General features: G+C 34.8%; 1 protein-coding gene across 6 annotated transcripts in view; it reads right to left on the bottom strand.

Moving 5' to 3' along the window:
- Nucleotides 1–21232, bottom strand: part of stac (C2 and C2B_Munc13-like domain-containing protein staccato) — a 248855-nt gene that overhangs the window by 31394 nt on the left and 196229 nt on the right. For 5 of the 6 annotated variants that reach the window (XM_083134650.1, XM_083134651.1, XM_083134647.1 and 2 more), the window contains exons 7-15: nt 20597–20756; nt 18949–19128; nt 16935–16976; nt 14193–14414; nt 13168–13289; nt 7046–7198; nt 4805–4942; nt 1344–1395; nt 871–1031 (exon numbers count right to left, since the gene is read on the bottom strand). In XM_083134650.1, the coding sequence (XP_082990776.1) occupies nt 871–1031; nt 1344–1395; nt 4805–4942; nt 7046–7198; nt 13168–13289; nt 14193–14414; nt 16935–16976; nt 18949–19128; nt 20597–20756 (1230 nt within the window). The remainder of the gene's footprint in view (nt 1–870; nt 1032–1343; nt 1396–4804; nt 4943–7045; nt 7199–13167; nt 13290–14192; nt 14415–16934; nt 16977–18948; nt 19129–20596; nt 20757–21232) is intronic. The other variant, XM_083134649.1, reaches the window with a different exon arrangement.

Raw genomic sequence — 21232 nt, 5'->3', positions numbered from 1 at the left:
AGAAGAAGACAAGAATGGAACACCGTGGAAAGAGAGGAGTGGTGGAAGACGAGGAAAAAATGGAGAGGCTTGTTCTATGCCGACCCAACCAGAGGCAGGAAACTGCAAAGGATGATGATCATGAGGCAATAGGTGATAGGCACGGTGGCATATGTTGGCGAAAAGATGAGAACATCCACCAGACAGATATCATGTGTTGTTGCATTCGAAGATAGTGTCCATCACCTGTTGTCAAAGGTAACAATATTCCAAACCTTTTGTGAGGAGTGTATGCCATTTTTACAAGCAGAAGCTACAATAATAGGAGACAACTTGAGTTTGAATTTTGAATTTCATTTTAAAATTTTGGGTGTGTCAGCACTTAGGCTATTTTGACACAGTCACATTATACGGGTTCCAGCTACTTATCGTTACAAATAACAACTATAACGTCGCATAACTAAAATTTTAAAATATTCTGACTTTGTTAAAAGCTGAGGCTGTAAACGGGCACTCGGCACACATAAGGACAAAAAACAGGAAAATGCACACAAAATTATACTGGCCACAAGGACCAGGCGCCAGAACCTCGTTAGTCTGCAAAATGCAGTCCAGGGTGTACTATGTGGAAGTGAGATTGACAATTGGGTGTACTACGTGAAAGATCACCCCTTACACACAGCTATTGTCATTCTACACAGTTTGTTTTTTAAGGAATGGCATTTTGTTGATAATGTAGCAGAGGTTGCCCTCTCCTTCCTGTTTTTTTTCTTTTTCATTTCAATTCTCACATTGTAGAAACCTGAGTGAAAGAACAAACACAATGAACACTGGCACAATTATATTATCTGAAACAATACTTTGCAAATTGAATTTTATAATGATACTTACACAGCAAATTTCTGCAGCACTAAATACACTTCAAAAAGGGTTGTTCCCATGGTCAACGTCTCATCCTCAGCGGTACCTTCTAGCCCGATTTTATCTGCAAACCTCAGAGGCTTCAGGGTTTTGCATATCTCTGTAACTACAGGTTCCACAGACTCCGTAATCTGAAAGGTAAGTGAATATAGTTACGATTTTGAAAATGCCTTTATACAGACATACACTTATCACAAATGCACTGATAAATACAATAGATAAATGTAATATGTGCAATATTGCAATAACTTTATTATTTGTCTTTAGTGATATGATAATTCCTAATAATTTTTTGTGAGAATTATGAAAAAGTTCTACATATTTACTAAAGTCAAGTAAAATAACTTGCTGATATGTACACATTAGGAACTAAGTAAATTGCACAAAAATGATATGTTTGTAGGTACTGAAAATATCAAAGACTGAAAAATTATCTCTCTTACCTTACTCTCGTATAGGGTATACAAAGTCTTTGCATATTGATATTGCAGGAGCCTGTAAAATGAGAAAAATTTAAGAAATAATTGGTTTTCAGAAATCTTATGGCTTTCTGTAATCAAAGAATAGTAACAGAAATCTTCCCATTGTTTATTTTTGTATATTTAAGACACAAGTGCACGTATACGACCTTCAATGTGATACATTCATATTATATCAACATCTGGAGGCACGGTGGTCTAGTCATTAGGGTATCCGATTGCCACATAGAGGACCTGGGTTCAAGTCCTGGGATGTGTGATGTAATGTATGGATTTTTTCAGGCTTGTCAGTGCATAGACCATGGGTACCTGGGGGGGGGGGGGAGTACAGGCAGCCAGAGCATGGTGCTGATCACATCACCTCCACAAATGGCCAAGATTGAGAATGGGTGGGGTCCTACCTCTACATCCCCCTATAAATGACTTGATTGCATGGCACTATGTGTATGGGGAACTTTACCTTACCTATCAACATCTCCTACTAACAATTGAATTTTAATTGTGTAAATGATTCAAAGATGGCCATATGCTCGTCAATGACAATCTTAGTTGCTGTGGATCCCAGCCTACAGGCTATCCTTGGATGGTTCAGGTGTAGTGACAAATCTCTCCATGCTGAAGCTTTCCTGCCATTAGTTAAATGCTGGGATAAGTGTATAAATGGAGCAGGGGAGTATGTCAAAAAATAAACGCAGTTTCCACTAATCTAAATTCATTCTTTCGTTATTTAATAAACTCAAAAAGTCCCGGTTTAACTCAAACACGCCTCGTATGTATCCCCAAATTAAAAATACTTGCAAGTAACAATTTCAAAGTTATGAGTATATGTAATACTTCCAAAAATAATACAATAAACCCAGAAATAATACAAAAGTTGAAAATATTGAATAAAAGTAATTGATGCAAGAGAAATTTTGAAGAGTAAGTTCACATTCACATAAATTGGGATCTGGATCTACTACAGTTGAAAGGGAATCTAAACCACTGGTATGTTCCTCCAGCAGGAATTTAGGTCAAGACTCCTTGATTACAGGGTGACAATGTTAGCCACTACACGATCAGCACGGTCCCACTGGTGCTTCAATGTAGGAGCTTCTGCATTCCAGAAAAACATGTTAAGTCATTATAGAACATGACTTTACTCTTTCGAATGTAATGTCTACAATCTGTATGAACTCTGTGGCATTAACAAGAATTACAGATTTGAGGACTTCCATGGTGGAGTGGTTAGCACAGAACACTATGATGCCATGCGTTCCAGGTTTGAATCCCGGCATGGGTACTGCTTGTGAGTGCCCCTTCACATATCATCATCATCAGGGATTGAAAAACAAAATAAATGTCTAAGAAAGTCATGAATCCAAACAAGATAAACCTACACATTTTGAAATATGATTTTAAATAATTTAATTTATTAATTAATACAAGAAGGCTCAATTTGTAACAGCATGAATAACTATAAAATACATTCTAATATATGACCGACTCTTACCATATAGACGAAGAATTTAAAATTCAGCTAGCAAGAGTAATATAATTAAGCCTTGTTTCCATATTAAAAACACTAAGTTGCTGACCAAGGCAGTTTATTAAGATAAAAACACTAAACAGGTAACGTTATCTTAATAAAAAAAAAATCTTAATAAACTGCCTTGGTCAGCAACTTAGTGTTTCTAGCATGAGTGAAAAAAAATATAATAGCAATGTTTATTAATTTTAATTATCACATTAAAAAAGGTGATAAAATGAACTGCAATAATTACCGTGGAATTTCTCTACTCTCAACAACATATAAAATATTATCTAACATTCTTTTAACAAGACTAACCCCATATGCTAATGAAATTATAGGTGATTATCAATGTGGATTTAAACGTAACAGATCAACTACAGATCAAATTTTTCACATCAGACAGACACTTGAAAAAAAATGGGAATATAATCAAAATGTCCATCAGCTATTCATTGATTTCAAAAAAGCATATGATTCGGTAAAAAGAGATAAATTATATAATATATTAGTAGAGTTTGGAATACCTAAGAAGCTTGTTAGTATGATAAAAGTATGCACCAGTGAAACAGAAAGTAAAATTCATGTGGGTAGTAATATGTCTGACAAATTTACAATTCATGATGGGTTAAAACAAGGAGATGCATTATCTCCATTGCTCTTTAATTTTGCCTTAGAATATGCTGTTAGGAAGGTAAAAGAAACTAAAGAAGGACTAAAATTAAATGGTGTGACCCAGTTGTTAGCATATGCAGATGATGTAGACTTACTGGGGGATGATATGAATACAATTAAAAATAATGCTAAAATATTTTTCAAAACTGCTAAAGAGATAGGTTTGGAAGTTAACAAAGAGAAAACTAAATATATGCTTACAGGCCGAAACCAAGTGTTAGGTAATAATCAAAATCTAATTATTGATAACAACTCGTTTGAACCAGTTTCCAAATTCAAATACTTAGGAGTAATATTAACAAATGAAAATTATATTAAAGAGGAAATAAAAAGTAGACTTCATTCAGGAAATGCATGTTACTTCTCTCTTCATAAACTTTTGTCTTCTCGTTTAATATCTAAGAAACTAAAAGTTAAAATATACAAAACAGTAATTTTGCCTGTAGTATTATATGGATGTGAAACTTGGTCCCTTACATTGAAAGAGGAACATAAATTGAGAGTATTTGAAAATAAGATCCTTCGGAAAATATTTGGACCTAAAAGGGATGAGGAGACAGGTGAGTGGAGAAGGTTACATAATTTAGAACTACATAATTTGTATTCATGTCCAGATATTATTAGAATAATTAAATCAAGAAGACTTAGGTGGGCAGGCCATGTGGCACGAATGGGAGAGGAAAGAGGAGTTTACAGGATTCTTGTTGGGAAACCTGATGGTAAGAGACCTGTAGGAAGGCCAAGACGAAGATGGAGGGACAACGTTGAGATGGACCTAAGGGAAATCGGTAGGGATGGAAAAGAGTATATAGAACTTGCTCAAGATAGGGAAAGATGGAAGGCCTGTGTTGCTGCAGCCATGAACCTTCGGGTTTAAGAAGGCTAGAGAGTTAGTTAGTTATGTTTATTAATCTGATTTAATGGAACAGAAAACAAACAAATATTACAAAACACATACAGCACTAGTTATTTTAAGAAAATGTAATGGAAATTTCCATAAGGGAACTCAAATATATTTTTTTAGCACTAAATTTGAAAATTCAGATGCCATGGCGACCAGGCACCCTGTATTTTTCTACACCTGGTAATCATCGTGATTAGCAAGAGGGGGAAGATTAACAATAATCAAATAAAAAATTCCAGATTTCTGGAGCAGGAAAGGATCTTCTCCAATTTTAGATTCTTATATGTACTTGACTTTATGAAATTAGCATTCATTTCCACCTGAATTGCTACTTACTCTTGAAAGATTTTATCATGATGCTCCACACATTTCTGAATGTCCGTGCGAATGAGTTGAATGACCTTGATTAAGTGCTTCAGCTTTCCTTCCTCTGATGAATCTTCTGGATTGTTGTTTTCCAGGATTTGGTAGAACCTGTGATCAAAAAAGAGCCTATATTCAAATACGTGTGTACAAAAAAAATCAGACTTATTCCAGTAAATACATATGAAGACAACCAAAAAAATACAAACTAGAAAACAATATTCATCATAACTAGGGCTCGGAAGTTGAGGAAAAATCCTTTTTTTTTCCCCCTAGTGTTCGAAGATGAGGCCAAACATAATATATGTTCATTTTGGGTCATTGTAGGCCAGAAAAAGGTGGGTTTTATTTGTCCTTTTTGCCTTTTTCGGCTTATGGGTCCTTTTTTTAGTCATTTTTTAGGTCTTAACAGCTTTTTTTTTTGCAACTTCACCTTCTTTCGACTACGTTTTCGAATCATCATCAGTTCATCACCTCTTAAACATCCTTTCTGTAGTAATGAAATATAAATAAATAAATATATTTGAACCATCCCTGAAACGAGAGAAAATCAATTTTTGGACGACTAAAGCAGGTACGGTACAAGATCCTTTAACAGTAACTTGTCTTGAAGGTTTTGCTGTAAGTGGCAACTTTCTCTTGTTTTGAAGCTTTCAGTTTTTTCGCACTCTGTGTTCCATACCACCAGAATTTTGTATTTTTTTGTTCATTAAATATGTAATTAAAACTGAAGTTTTTAATTAATTTGGATCACATTTATACGTCTTTTTTTTTCAGTTTTTAGGTCCTTTTTTTGACATTTTTAGGTCTTTTTTTTTGGCAATTTATAGGTCTTCAACTTCCGAGCCCTAATCATAACATTTACAATCTGTTCAGGATTGTATGCACATGGACATATAAATGTTGATTTAGTAGATTTGAAATGTAGTGATACCAGTAATGACAGATACGTGACAAAGCCTAAACAGTAGATTCAATGCACCTTACAAATGAGAGATTCAATTCTTGGACAATACATTTTTTAATAATATAGTGGAAATTGATTTTACAGTCACAGATATCATATTTTTCTGCCTTTTTAAGTTTAACCACTGGTCATTAAACAACAAAATTCTTAAAATATTATCCCTATTTTATGTTTCCAGACATTTAAAATTATTTACTGCAAGTCCCTGAAGAATATATAACCAAGATTTCATTGTATGCATAGCTGTAGCATGCATCTCTGCTTCTCTCTCAGGTCATATTATAATATACACATGCCCTCAAATGATGTGTGCAAGCTGAAAAATGATTTACTTTCCTCGGAAAGAATATATGAATGTAGAAAGGGATTACACAAATTTTCCAATGCAATATGCAATGATACTCCATACCAGTGTTCCTTTTCCTAGCTGAGAATAAAAACCAATAACAGTTTGTGTTAACGAAAGAAATATAGATTAAGCACACAAACATGTGTTTGCATATTTTTATATAACAATAATTTTAGTAGCTCTTATGATTAAAATTGCATCACTGTTGTTTGTGTCACCAGTTAAATAAGACTTTTGAAGAAAGTTAACTTTGACTCAGATGACTCAATGTTCCCGACTTATGAACATTATTGGAATCTTTATAATACTCAAATTTTCTGGGCACAAATATTTAAAGCACTCCCCAGTCTAAATCTTTCATGTTAGGAAAACAAGTTACTTTCTCCTCAGGTGAAATTTCATACAAAATATACAATTTTGATTCAACAAATATTAATGAAAAACATTATCGAGAGAATTCATCTCATTTCCTTTGCACATCTACTTTCTGCATTCTGTATGACTCAAAATGGACAATATACACTAAAATTAAAGAGGGTGACGAATTTCAGCCCAATTTTTCAATTGGATGCTAATGAACAATGATATATTTTTTAAAAATAAAATAATATGCACTACAAGTACTTTCTAATATAGACAGTGAGTTCTCAAAATAGAAAGATTGTACACAACAAGTTAATTTGCTTAATTTAGCAACAATTAATATGTCCGATAGCAATACTATATTTGTAATTTCTAAGTGGAGCCTGGAATTTATGTTTTTCAGGGGACCTAGATGAAAAAACAAGATGCAGGAGAATGTAAAACTTGGGAATGTAACATGTATATTTGCCTTTGCTGGGCTTACTTCCACAAAGATGAAATATCAAAACAATGAATTTACTGAAACATGTCTTACCAGTCTACAGCCCCCTGGGTGACAGCATCACCAACACTTCTCTTGATATCACAATTGGGTGCATCTGTACCATTGGATAACCAGCCATATGTGGACGAAGGAAATAAATCCAGTCCCTCTGGAGTTTCCAGTGCCATTAGATGAGCAAATATACTAAGAGAAATAATAAAATTAAACCTGATTTTAGCACCTGAATGAATATAGTCACATGAAAAATAATATGACAATGAAGGACATACTTTTATAGAAAAAGTCATTTCACATAAACAAAGATAATACCATAGAATGTGTGTTTATGGTCCTTTCATATCTTGTTCTATAATGTGTTATGTCTATACTATTGAAATTTCAGACTATGTAGGGTGTAGCAAAAATAAAAACACACAAACTGCACAGAGTTGAGATGATGTTCTTTTTTTTAATTTTACTTGTTTAGGAGATTGCTACACTACATTAAAAAATATAGAATTTTAATATCAAATTGAATTGGTCATTGCAGAAAGGACACATGTTATGAAATAAAGTTTGAAAAAATTAAAAAACACTTTTTTTATTGAGTTATTGAGTTTTTTAAAAAACAACTATCATGGTTTGAGACGAATTGTTCCATGTAACAGTTGGGCTGAAAAGTTCGTAGGCTAACATAGTAAAAAATATTTTTTTGACAAAATTCGATTTTATTATTCAGTATAGTTGCCTTTGAGGGCGATACAACGATTATAGCGGTCATACAATTTTTCGATGCCATTTTTATAGTACGATTTCTCTTTAGCCTCAAAATAGGCCTCAGTTTCAGCGATTACCTCTTCATCAGTGCTAAATTTCTTTCCAGCGAGCATTCTTTTAAGGTCTGCAAAAAGGGAAAAGTCACTGGGGGCCAGATCTGGAGAATATGGTGGATGGGGAAGCAATTCGTAGTCTAATTCATATAATTTTGCCATCGTTTTCATTGATTTGTGACACTGTGCATTGTCTTGATGAAACAGCACTTTTTTTTTCTTCAAATGGGGCAGTTTTTTCGTGATTTCATCCTTTAAACGCTCCAACAACGCTATGTAATAATCGCTGTTGATGGTCTGGCCCTTTTTGAGGTAATCGATGAATATAATACCATGCGCATCCCAGAATACTGATGCCACAACCTTGCCAGCCGACTGTTGCGTCTTTCCACGCTTTGGATTCGGTTCATCACGTGCAGTCCACTCGGCTGACTGTCGATTGGACTCTGGAGTGTAGTTATGGAGCCATGTTTCATCCATTGTAATATATCGACGGAAAAATTCGTGTTTATTACGGTTGAATATCGCTCAACATTGCTCCGAATCATCAAAACGTTGTTGCTTTTGATCGATTGTGAGCACGCGCGGCACCCATTTTGCACACAGCTTTCACATGTTCAAATATTCATGCACAATATGTCCAACACGTTCCTTTGATATTTTTAAAGTCTCAGCTATCTCAATCAACTTCACTATACGATCATTTAAAATTATTTTGTGGACTTTTTTGATGTTTTCGTTGGTAACAGCCTCTTTGGGGCGTCCACTGCATGCATCGTCTTCGATGCTCATTTCGCCTCGTTTAAATTTAGCAAACCACTTCTCAACGGTTGATTTTCCTGGTGCAGTCCGAATAATGTTTATCAAGCCAAGCCTTGGCTTCAACAGTATTTTTTTCGCCAAAAAGCAATGCTTTATTAACACACGAAATTCTTTTTTATCCATTTTTTCACAATAACAAAAGCTGCTTCACTCACAATGCTATATCTCACGAACTAATTATCCGGCAGCTGTGAAATTTATACACTTATCTTTTGAAGGTTAGTACTAAGTAAAAATCACATGGATTTAATTCTAGTAACGCCATCTATGAGTCAGCCTACGAACTTTTCAGCCCAACTGTTATTTACATTCTCAATAATAGTTCTAGTCTTTTGTGCCTTTAATATAAAATTTGAAAATATTGCACATGTGCTCTTTCTGCACTGAACTGTGACGTAATTATATATAGTAAAGTTGTTTTACTTATATTTAACTATGTTCGTTACACAAATGAAAATTATGAACAGGATTTATTATCAGTATGAATGTTGCAACATTCCTTGTGTGTAGTTATACAATGAAAGTACAAAAGGTAAGAAAGAAAATATGAGACAAAGCTCAATTTATGTGTATAACCTTGAAAATAGGTTTTGTGACCTAGTCTCCTTCATCCTCACATGCAGGTATTGCTCCTGTCTCTTAGGCCACTTCCGCAACGTAGCATAAAAGTCATAACCCAGCAAGTACCATTCTAGTTTCTGCAAGTCAGCAATTTTCTTTTCATTTATGGGAACACAAGAACCTGGATAAGCTTTCAAATGAGGTAATGGTGGAATTACACAGATATTGACAGCAAGGGTGAATGTGTGATTTACAGGGCAATCAATGAAATTACGCACTGAAACCTTTCCTTTCTTACAGTGGTCATAGTCAAAATGTCTGTATCCTGAAACCTGGAAGGAAATCTTATGATTTCTTGCCACACTTGGGAGAAGAAATTCATCACTGAAAGTTGCTTTCTTGTACTTTATTGGCCACCAAGATTTGAAAGATATTATATTATGTCTTCTGTTGACACGTGATTCACACTAAACCGATCATTTGTACTTGCATGTAAGATTAGTTCACTGTATTGTTCCACAGTGTAAATTCTATCGCATCGGCAAAGAAGCCTCTTGACATATCCAAAGTCTCGGTCACAAGGCAAGTACGAATGGCCACGAATGAGAAAATAATTAGTTTATTCTTGAAGCGACCTCGATCAGTTAGATTAAGTAGAAATCGAACAACAGTATGATTTTTGTTCTGTCCTATACAACCATCACTGAACAGTACAACATGTTGAATGTTCGTTGGCAGTTCATTGTTGAAATAGTGCAACAAGAACAAACAGATTTCATCTGGAGTTTTCTTCCCATGTCCCTCATGATACATGTAAAATTTAGCTTTGTTTTCATGTTGTGAATGCAAAAAACAAAACACCATAACAAATGGAGATAAAGGGCTTCTTGGACAGGAATCATTGGAAGAGGGAGGTTCTGCATGTAGTCGAAGCAAAGGATTGCTGTGTCCTCATCCTTACTGTGCTGAGACACTTTCAGTTTGCAGTAAAATTTCTTTGCTCGCCTCCTGTGAATCATAATTTCAGTTGCAGTATTCCTTTTAGCTGAGTGGCTGAGTTCTGGGTCCTTGAGCTTCAAAGACAGACTCTCGCATGTGCAACAAACATCTGCCTGAGGTCTGACAAACAAGTAGCCAAAGTGTTCATTAAAATATTGAAGGTAGTATTTGTACTTTATGATCGCACTGAGATCGGGATGATCGTCTACAAACATTTCGTACATATATTTCACACATAATCTGGAATCGAGGTAAATCTTCTCTTTTCCCCCATAATGTGTTTTCTTCACCGGAAACTTGTTTATGTGGTTGAACACTATACTACGCACAGCTTCTGGAATCACATTTGCACTTTTACCCTTTCCTCTTTGACCATGTGGTGAGTTGTTTTCTGACATCAACTGGCACAACCTTCTAATACGCTTCTGTGAAATACCGTACAATGCAACAAATGCTTTCTTACAAACTAACACATGTTTGCAGTCCCATTTCACATAATAGTAAAAAAAAATTACTCTTTGGTTTACTTACTGTATACGACATCGAGGGTTGGGCACTTTCATTATCTACCTGTTCATCAAATAGATCTGATGTTGACTCACATCTAGTTTTCTTCCGCCTTCTACGCTTAACTTCTCTGCGTACAATTATGCCTTGCAAGTAGGCATCCTGTGCATCTTTAGTTTCTAATGAAAGTAAACATGACAGTATGTTGACTTGCTCAATGTCACTGAATTTAGAAAAACATCTCCACTTACACTGACACTCCTTAACAGTACTAACTGCTTGAATAAGCTTCCCTGAATATGTTGTGTGCTCTAGTAGTTTCACTTTTGCTCATTTCACTACATGTCACTTGTACGTGTCTTCATGTCGAATTCCTTTATGCCTCTTGGCCTGCTGATGTTCGTCTTCACTTTCAGACATTTCAATGATGCCAATACTGTGAAAGCACCACACAAAATGGCAATGACAGCACAGCTTTTCTATCAACTTCAATAACTACTGAACAATGCCGTTTACACCGACAATGTTCTGCTCAGTAATCTGATTTGCCAACCAACAATGGATGCAAAAGTGGGAACCGAGAAACAAAGGACTGTTGTAGCAGGTAAACAAACAGTCTTGCTTATCGCCTTTTCTTTGTTGTCATTTCATGTTCACACACGTTCAGTGTAAAAAGGGCACATGTGGTACACGTGTGTCCTTTTTGCACTCAACACTTTCTTTACCCTCATATTAAAAGCCTTTGGAAAGCTGCACATGAACCATTCTTTTTTAGAATGGTAGATCTACCTTTGTATGTCATGAATTCACCAATAACTCAATTTCGCTGAAAGTGTCACATGTGCCCTTTCTGCAATGACCGATTCAATTGTATTTTTAATTTCCCATTACACAAAACTATGTGAAATATCATCTACACTGTACTACATTACATAAGCTTCAACCATTTTTTTTTAGAAAATAATTTGTATTGTGTAACTTATCTCCAAGTTTAGGGTTACCAGAACGGTACAAGGGAAAAGTAGGACATAATGTCCCAAAATGTAGAACTTAAAGTCAAAATTAGGATACAAAACATTCACAATAAATAATACATATTTCTATAGAACATGTTAGAATGTAATTTAAAAATGACACTTTTCAGTTAAGAAAAAAATTATTACTTCAATAAATTCTTAAATGCAAAATTTCAAAACCTGTAATCATACTAAACAATGCAACTCTTACTACATGTTTTAACTGGTACTTCTCAGGAGCCAATTTTTCTCAAAACTTCAGGTTGTCAAAATATATTTATGAGAGACTGCATAGTCAAACTCTCTGAACTTATACGGACCAGTACCAAACTTTTACAGACGTTATGAAAAAATTATTTCTCTCAGGAGTCAGTTGTGCTGATGGTCATGAAAGTAGTCTCTCAACATTTGCATTATGGCCTGGAATTGCAAACAAATATTCAGCAATTTCCATAATTTGAAATGGTTCCAGAAGTTTCACCTTGAGTAATTGTTAGTTTAATAACAGGGTGTCTACCAAAATAACAAATCAAAAATTCTTGGACTTTTCAGGACTTTTCTTTACCTTTTTTTTCTTTTTTTTTTTCGATTTCTTAAACTTTGTTTATCTATTTAGGTAAAGTTGGAAATTAGCAATTAAGAAAATAAACACATATTTAATGAAATTCCACTCTGGCATTGAACAATGACCATCAGAATGTGGCCCTAAAACTTTGTTCATCAATTGCTTCCATCTTTCCCTTTGTTCTCTAGTAGGACAACTTTAATTTTCTTTTTGGGAAATGACCGAATCAAAAGAAATTTCACTATTGAGTTTGGGAGTGTAGTTCATAGACTTGTAGCTTGCATGATTTCTCTTTGTTCAACTGACACACTTATTTTCATAATTAATATTATGTGATGCTCAAAATGTAGGACATTTACGACATTTTTCAAATTCTTCCCTGACGCCGGACTTAAGGCTAAAATATAGGACATGTCCGTGAAAAACCGGATGTCTGGTAACCCTACCCAAGTTCAAAAACTAGGGAGGGACCAATATGAAATTTTGGCCAAACGTGATAAACTACAGATATAAAATTTACTGATACTGATAATTGATATTGATATTCTACCGATCCGATATAAAATTCCAAATGGTCCTTGAAGAACCTGAATGGTTCATTAACCTCCTTAATGAATGTCTGTTTCCAGGTGACTGCAGTGCAAAAGAAGTTGCATATTTAGACATTTACTTTTTTAAAAAGTAGGGCATGGAGATTATCCATAAAAATGATAACAAAATGGCTGAATTTTACACTAGATATATCTGATCGGTAAAAAACTTGGTAATTTTACCAATAAACTGATACATCGATATGGTTATATCGTCTAATACCGATAGAGTACAGATTAATTTGTCCCATCCCCATCAAAAATAGCTAAAAATAATCCTTACCTAAGAATGGATGCCAAATGTATTAATGTAGTTTTCTCCCCTGGTTGTAATTTCCTTATTTTCCTTAATCCATTCAAGCACGACGGCATTATTCTCTTGGTGGCCTCCCAAAACTGCTTCACCTTAAATATTTACCAATAAGTTAAACAACAATAATTACATCTAGTGCACATAATTGAAAACCTCATGTACTGTTAGCATATTTAAAATATTTCTAAACATGTAAGAGTATTTTTGAACTTCAGATTTAGGATTCCACCCTGTAATCTTCCTTACGAAATTAAAATATTAAATCAACATACATTAAAAGTACGGATGGCCTGACATGAATTTTTTTGCACTGGTGTAAAATTTGCAGATACAGTTATTCTGCTGATCTGATTGAAAATGCAGAAGTTCTAAGAAGAATCTAAATAATTCAGTTACCTCCTTAACTAATTAGTTAACTTACATTGATGTAAGTTACCAGTTAACTACGATAGTTGTAGTTAATAAAGGACAACAATGCGAAGGATTAGGCTTGGTAGCTCGGTTGGAAGAGCAATGGCCTGCATGTTTCGCTGAAATTTCTACGAAAATTTGCATTGTGTTCCTGGCATAGTTAACCTACTTGTATACAAACATAAGTAAAATTAATGGAATCATGATACAAGGTACATATCAGATTCAGGAGCACAAGTGCAAAATTAAAAACAATATAAAGTGTAGTTAATGCATAACTTACACCATTTCACTAAATAGCAAAAGTCCTATTTAGGCATGTACTTACTTTTCAAGCTTTCGCCACATGTTAACTTCTTGAGGAGTTAGGGCAAGAATAGTAGAAGTTTCAAACCTGTTGAAAGCAAGTGGCAGGACACACTAAATAGTCTTTTAACCTCTTAATTAACCCAATTTACCTTTGACACGATTTTAACTTTTACTATTCTTGCCGTAACTCCTGAAGAAACCACATGATGTAGCTATTTATTTATTAACATAAAGTGTGCCTCTCTTCTCATACCAAAAGAAAATATTGAACTTACATCATCTTCAGATAAGTTCCCATTCTTTAATGGCCGAATAATCCTCTCCAGAAGCTCGTAGAAAACTTGGAAGCTCAATGGGTGATCGACATGCACGCTGCTGTACTCTATCCACCGGGCCATTGCAATCTCGAGAGGGCCCAGTCCCCCTTGGGCCAAATGCTGGGTGAGGATTGTTTCAGCTGGCTTGGAGAACGTCCCGTTCCACTGGTGATGCTCCACCTGCAATAGTTTTTTCTGATAGAACTTAAGGGTAGAGAAAGTAATCAAACAATTCATTGTCCTGAATAAAAATTGAGACATCAACAGATACACATACCTGCACTTTATTGACAATAATAATACAAGCAACAGAAAAAGTACTTTACAGTAGGCATTGCAGCAATTCACAGTATGGCAGCTTTTGGACCAAAGTGACATTGGGATTTCATCCCGAAGAGGCATACAACACATGCCCTTAAGTCTGTAAAAAAGCACTCACTGTAAGTGCACGACCAGTGATGAATTCAGGGGGGAGGAAAACATGGCAATCATGTTGACTTTACCATTCTTTCATTCACTTTAATGTAGCATAGAATGTATTTGTTCTAACTTTTTTATAAAAAAAAGCAATGATTTTGTCCTCTTTATAATTTATAAAGTCAAGATATTGCTAACTATTCAGACAGATCAAAGTGTAATTTAATTAAATTCCATTTTATTGAAATTCAACAATAGACATGTGTAGAACAACAGTGCTGGTGTGGGCTTCTATTGTTGTAATGAATTTCAATTTCTTGCAGCTATTTTAATGGTTAGTCAGTCAACAGTTTGCTGTTAAATGGTAGTGACATGCTTGTGTAGTCTTATCAAAATTTACAGGTATTTAATTACATATTAGAGGTAATGGGCAATTTACAAATATTAGTATTATAATTTGATGTCTGACATTCCCCATGAAGTTTGATATCCCTCTCGGAGGAAAGTGGTTGGATCAACGCTGTACAACAGACCAAGGTGACAATGCACAATGTTGAGAAAATGATCTAGTTTGAGTGACATCCAAGAGACAAGAGAGACTTGTATGAAAAGCTGCATTTATTTCTCAAGGTTCCTTTCAAAGTGACACATGTCACTTGTCAATTTGGTCTGAAGGCTACCTAAGATTTCATGCAGTTTATAGAAATGCAGTACTAATTGCACATTATCCACTGTATCATTTTACATACTGTATACTGTATTTTATCACTGTTTCAAGTGTGCATCTCTACTCTCATCTAAATGGTGATGACTGAACCAAGTGGGGAGGGGGGGGGGGTCAAAGGTCCATTGCAGGTTCAGGTTCAAATATCCACCTGACAAGAGAAAATGTGCTCTTGGAACGTAGTGTTACAATATGCAGTAAGTAAAATGACAGACAATGGATAATGTCCAATGAAGACAGTGTGTTAATAATAATAATAATAATAATAATAATAATAATAATAATAATGAAGAATCATTGTCACTGACATTCAGACAAATGTTAATGTAGTTTATAGAAGTAGTTACAATAGTATGTTTTTATATAAATATGTATTTACATTGTTTTTCACAATCATTAGCTACTTTTTCAAACACTGATACAAATGAGTGAAGAGTTCGTCATTCTATGAAAGGTTTAATCCTAACAAGCAGCTCGACAACAAATGTGGTTGTAGTCTTAAATGTTGGTGTGTTTAAAACATGAAGGACAAAAAATGAAATGCTGCACTGTTGCAGAGTGTGAGTTGTGGGGGACAAGAAACAGGAAAAAGAGGGAGTGTTGGGAAGAGTGAGAAATGAATTTTTTGCCAACACTGATAATGTAAAAACATAAACGTACATTTCTAGAAGGCAAATAATTTATGTATGCAACCAGATGATTGCAATGGATTTTGGTTAAAAAAAAAATAATAATAATAATAATAATAATAATAAAAAAAAAGTTTAGAATTTTACTTTGCAAAGCTAGAGTAAAGTATGAATATAAATTACACCTTTGTTACCTTTGTGTAGATATAGAAAACAAAACAGTAACAAAATAGCAGAAATATGGATTTAATTAATGAATATGTAGAATTATCGACAATCCTATCAATGAAGCACATGCCGATGGAGTACTGATTTCTATTAAAACAAAATAAAATGCTGACCAAGGCAAAATTTATTGTAGAAAAAAATACACACTAAAAAATGTAATGTTTCCACCCTCTAACAGGGTCTTCTTCAGACAAAAGATTCAAAATAATTTTTCTATAATAATATAAATTTTGCCTTGATCAGAATTTGATTGTTTTATTAACATGGAAACAAGGCTGAACAGTGTTACCAATGATTTCTATTGTGAAGTAAAGAGTACAAAATCTTTCTCTGTTTATAAAAAAAATGTTTTTAATTAAACACTTTTGGGAGGTTGTGGTGAAATGACAAAGCTTCGAAAACTGTACAGGGTGTGTTGCAAAACTCCGGATAATTTTGTTGTTGAATTTCCTTGGCTTGGACATATATATTGCTTGATATGATAGCTATTTACATTAGGGGCACATCAGCACATTGGCAATTTTTGCCCATCAAGCAGTGTGAAGATAAGTCTTGAACTAAAATAAAATTGAGACAGGCCCCTAATAAGAAAAAGGTTTGGATACATAAGCGTGGCATACGTTAGTAACTCTAAACACTTGTCACAGTTACACTGGTGCAACAAATCAACAACACAAACAACTAAAAACCAGCAGTACATACTATTTTAGTAGCCAAAGGTCTCTCTTTCAGGATAATTGTATGCTGCAAGGTCAGAAGAGAAATACATATTACAATGGAAATTAAACATGCTAGGCATTTTGTCCTGAATTTGATATAAAGTACTCACAAAATTGTTGCATTACACACTTATGTAAAATGGTACGAGGTACCTTGAAGGTACTTTATTTTGGAACATTATATGCTGTCCATTTTCAACACAGTTTTCAGTCATTGAACTATGGTAAAAATGGAGGAACATGCACACTAATTATGGCAAAGAATAATATAGGCTTTATTACTTCTATATTTAAATATATTCACACTTAATAAATTTAATATGTTAAAAACTGAAGTTACAAAAATTTTCACGTGAGACTTGAAGAAAGTTTGATACTGTTACCCCCACACCCCCTATACGCCTTCATGGCATGGTGCACAGGGGAGCACATTACCGTTTTACCTTTTTTGATACTGGTAAACCCCACCATGAGAAATGATATTTTACCTAATGAACTGAACAAAATTATTAAGTGAGTTAGTAAATGAAAATTGTTGACCAGACAAAATTAATGCTTGGGAAATAGATATTTTTTTGGGTCATTCATCCACTAAAAACAAAATAATCCTTTTTTTTATTTTAATAAAAACTGGCCCTTTTGTTTATTGGTCAAAGACAACTGAAAATCAACAATGTTAGATTCCCCCCCCCCCCTGATTGTTCCTGAAATACTGAAGTCATAATCTGACTATTTTTGGACAAAAGCAGGTTCTTGTAACTGTGTAAACTGATCAGTGTGTTTCCAAGCTCTGTTTCACTGTGGCACAAGTTATAACGTCCTGCACCATGGCAGTGCGGTCTAAGGCATCATGCTTTGGGCTCCAGCTATGGGATGCTGGTAGGTTCGAGTCTCCTAGGCAGCTTTTCTCCTGATATTTCAGCCTGCGTATGGAACTGGTGGCCACCCACCATAGTGAGGAAATTTGAAAGCTACGAATGAGTAGCGTATCCCGGTCATGAAAACCTACAAGAATGACTGGTGGTTCATCATGTTAACCACAAGTCACCCTGTAATTGGTTGGATGATTTCCAACCTAGGGTGAGTAGAATAAGGTGGGAGTGAGGCTGGCAGTAGGCAGGCAGGCCCGGGCCCTCAATGGGCTGTTGCACCATGGGTTACACTTTTCTCTCTCTCACAAGTTATAACAAAAATACTATTTTCCTTCTGTATAAATTTTCCACAGATTTCAAAACTCATCGAAAAGGTAATACCTGCAAGGGTTTAGAAAGTATAACAGAAAAACTAACATGATTGATGTTTCAAAAACATTCGTCAACCTACTGCGCACAACAGATTGTATCTCAAAAGGTAAACCTCATAGAAATACGAGATTGGTACCAAATGAACCAACAAGAGGAAAAAAACTGAGATTTTGGATTTTTAGTTATTCTTGATTAATAAACAAATGGGCCAATTTTTATCAGAAACAAAAAACATGGTTACATGGCCAGAATGAACTGACATGGAATGACCCCTTTATAATTTTGTATTTTTTCTACTTTAGTACCTTTCTTTCTTACCTCTTAGTATAATCATGATGAGGATGAATGGTGATTAAAGATGAAAGTAATAAAGGTACATTCGCAAATGAACATCCATATCCAGGTTAAGGTGTTAAATATGGAACCTTCAGGTTTATAATTTGTTTAGCATTTGGATTTATACTTAAAAATTAAACATTATGTAATAAATATTAAAAATTATAATACAGAATTTCAGTACATTCAATGGTACATTGTTTGTTTATTATTTTCAAGTGTTCATTAATGCAAAACTTAGATTTTATCAGACCTGAGAGCCAACGCTGAAATGGAACTTTGCACTGAGCTACCCAGAAATAATTTATATATTTTTTATATTAAAGTACTTAAAGTACTTTAATAATGGGATAAAAACATGCAGCCTTTATAGTGGTGACAATCAAGATGATACACAAGAACACCATGCATACATACCTTGGCAGTTTCCAGTTCATGAAGAAGCAGTAACCTTAGCAAATGTCTATACTCCTGTGATGCTACCTGAGCATTTTTGACAGAGCTGAGGGAAACTCTGATCTTGACATCACCCTGTTTCTTCGCTTTCGGTTTCTTCTCTAAAGTGCACCAGTAGGCCTGGCCTGTTGCTGGAATATTCTGGAAAAGAGAATGCAAAAGACATTCAAGAACTATGACAAAGTGAAATCCAGTAATGCTATCTACACACATGACAACAGTGAGTTTAGCTGGACCCTGTGGCCGAGTGGTTAGCACATCGTGCTGCGATGCCAAGGGTCCCGGGTTCGAATCCTCCTCGGGCTTGGTTGTTTGTGAATGTCCATTCATCAATTTCATCATTTCATCACTCATCCCCATCTTCTCAAATTAGCCAAGAGGCACAAAACATGAAGTAAAATAAACTAAATCAATCAACAGCGAGTTTAACTGGTTTCAACACTCCAGCCAACATTTGAAGTCAAAGTTCAAGAGTCATTTTGTGTTCACACTAGACATAAGAACTTCACCTTACCAAAAAAAGTAGTAAGGATTTTAGGGGCATGCTACGCTGTTGTGTTTCAATGGACCAAATTAAAATGTATAACTCAATATGGCTTATAAATTATGGGTATTTCATGCGACATTCACACATAAAATGTAAGGTTCTAGACATGCAATTGCAATTAAAATATTCATAATGAACTGATTTCATAGAATTATGACGTACTTTGTGTTGTCTGCCAGCAAATGAAAAACTTTAGTATGATGACATAACCTGAATGCATGAAAAAATGTGTTACATTTAAAACTGTAGCAAAATTTGACTTCATTTGTTTGAAACATATAGCCTACAGACACTGATAATTTTTGGTGGTTAAATATACAAATTATATGCATTTGGAAACATTTAAACCTCATGCAATTAAAAACAATAATAATTTCCAGATTAATTAATTTTGTTATTTACAAGACAAAACACAAGAAAGTGTTCATTGGAGCAGATGGTACTAGAATAATACAGCATATACCTAGTTTAGAAGCAGGAAACTCATACTGATACTATCCACACATCCATAAATGTAGTAAACTTTGAGGCTTTCCTTGCGATGAAGGATGAAAAGATTCTCTTGGGCTTACCCTGAAGATATGACTACAAAGTTTTGAATCATTTTCAGCACTCACCTGGTGGATAGCTCGAGAGAATCTTTTCATTTGCATTTGTGTTTTCTATTAATTTTGGTGGCCTCTGTCACCATACACTTGGGAACTGAGTTTTGACTGGGCTTTCAAGGGGTTCTGTCCTGCATCATTCTGCCATGACTGGTGGCTGCTGTAGCAAAACAATCCATGAATAGTGAACCAGAAAAAATAATGCAAAATTTTTGTTTCAAGTCCATTTTACACTCAGATAGGCTAATCAGGAGAAGACCTAACTTTAAAGTGGGATCTGAACTCCTGAACAATGTGCCTCCACAAGGGACTGAACTCAGAATCCTTGTATTACTAGGCAAGAGTTTCAGACACCATACTACTAGGGAGGCCAAGAGAACAAATATTGCATAAGCACACCCTACAGTTCTCTAAAATCTAGTTCACTTGGAAAGCAGAGCATGTAGTACTGACATACCTTCAATGGAACGGTTGCACTGCCAACAAGTTCGTTGTCATGCTTCCCTGTGGATGCTGTAACGGCTATCTCCTTCATTAACTTCCTTAGTCCCTTCACACCCTTTACTTCGCCTATTTTCATCATTTTCTCCCTAACAGTTTCTGCTGGATCAAAGTCCCTGGAACACAAGTATATAAAAGTAAGTTTAAAGAAACGGGTGGTATTATTATGCAATATATTTACATGCTTGTTATTTACATCAGCACTATTATCTACAATAAATTCTAACAGCTAATGGCACCCTCATTCCAGACTATTGCTACACAGCATGTAATACATTCCTTGGCAGAAACCATACCATCCTGCAATATGATGTAATTATTTTGCAATATGCAATAGTACCAGAAATTTAATTTATATTAAAATCTTAACTGTTTTATTCTCATAAAATTAGTAGAATTAAGATATTATTTTTATGAAATTTTATGACTTGTCGAACTCTGATTTATTCACACACTCCCAAATTTCCTAAACAACCCTCTAAAATGTTTTGCGGAGGCTCAGTTCATGATTTCAGCCCTAAATTTTAACTTACACCCCCTAATACAAACTCACCCCTTCCCAGATGGGAAATTATGGATAAATCTCTGGTCA

The sequence above is a fragment of the Lepisma saccharinum genome, chromosome 1 (genome assembly GCF_977018435.1).
Source record: "Lepisma saccharinum chromosome 1, izLepSacc3.1, whole genome shotgun sequence".
Classification (NCBI taxonomy): domain Eukaryota; kingdom Metazoa; phylum Arthropoda; class Insecta; order Zygentoma; family Lepismatidae; genus Lepisma; species Lepisma saccharinum.
The sequence above is the reverse complement of the archived record's forward strand: the minus strand, read 5'-3'. Positions and strand labels throughout refer to the sequence as shown.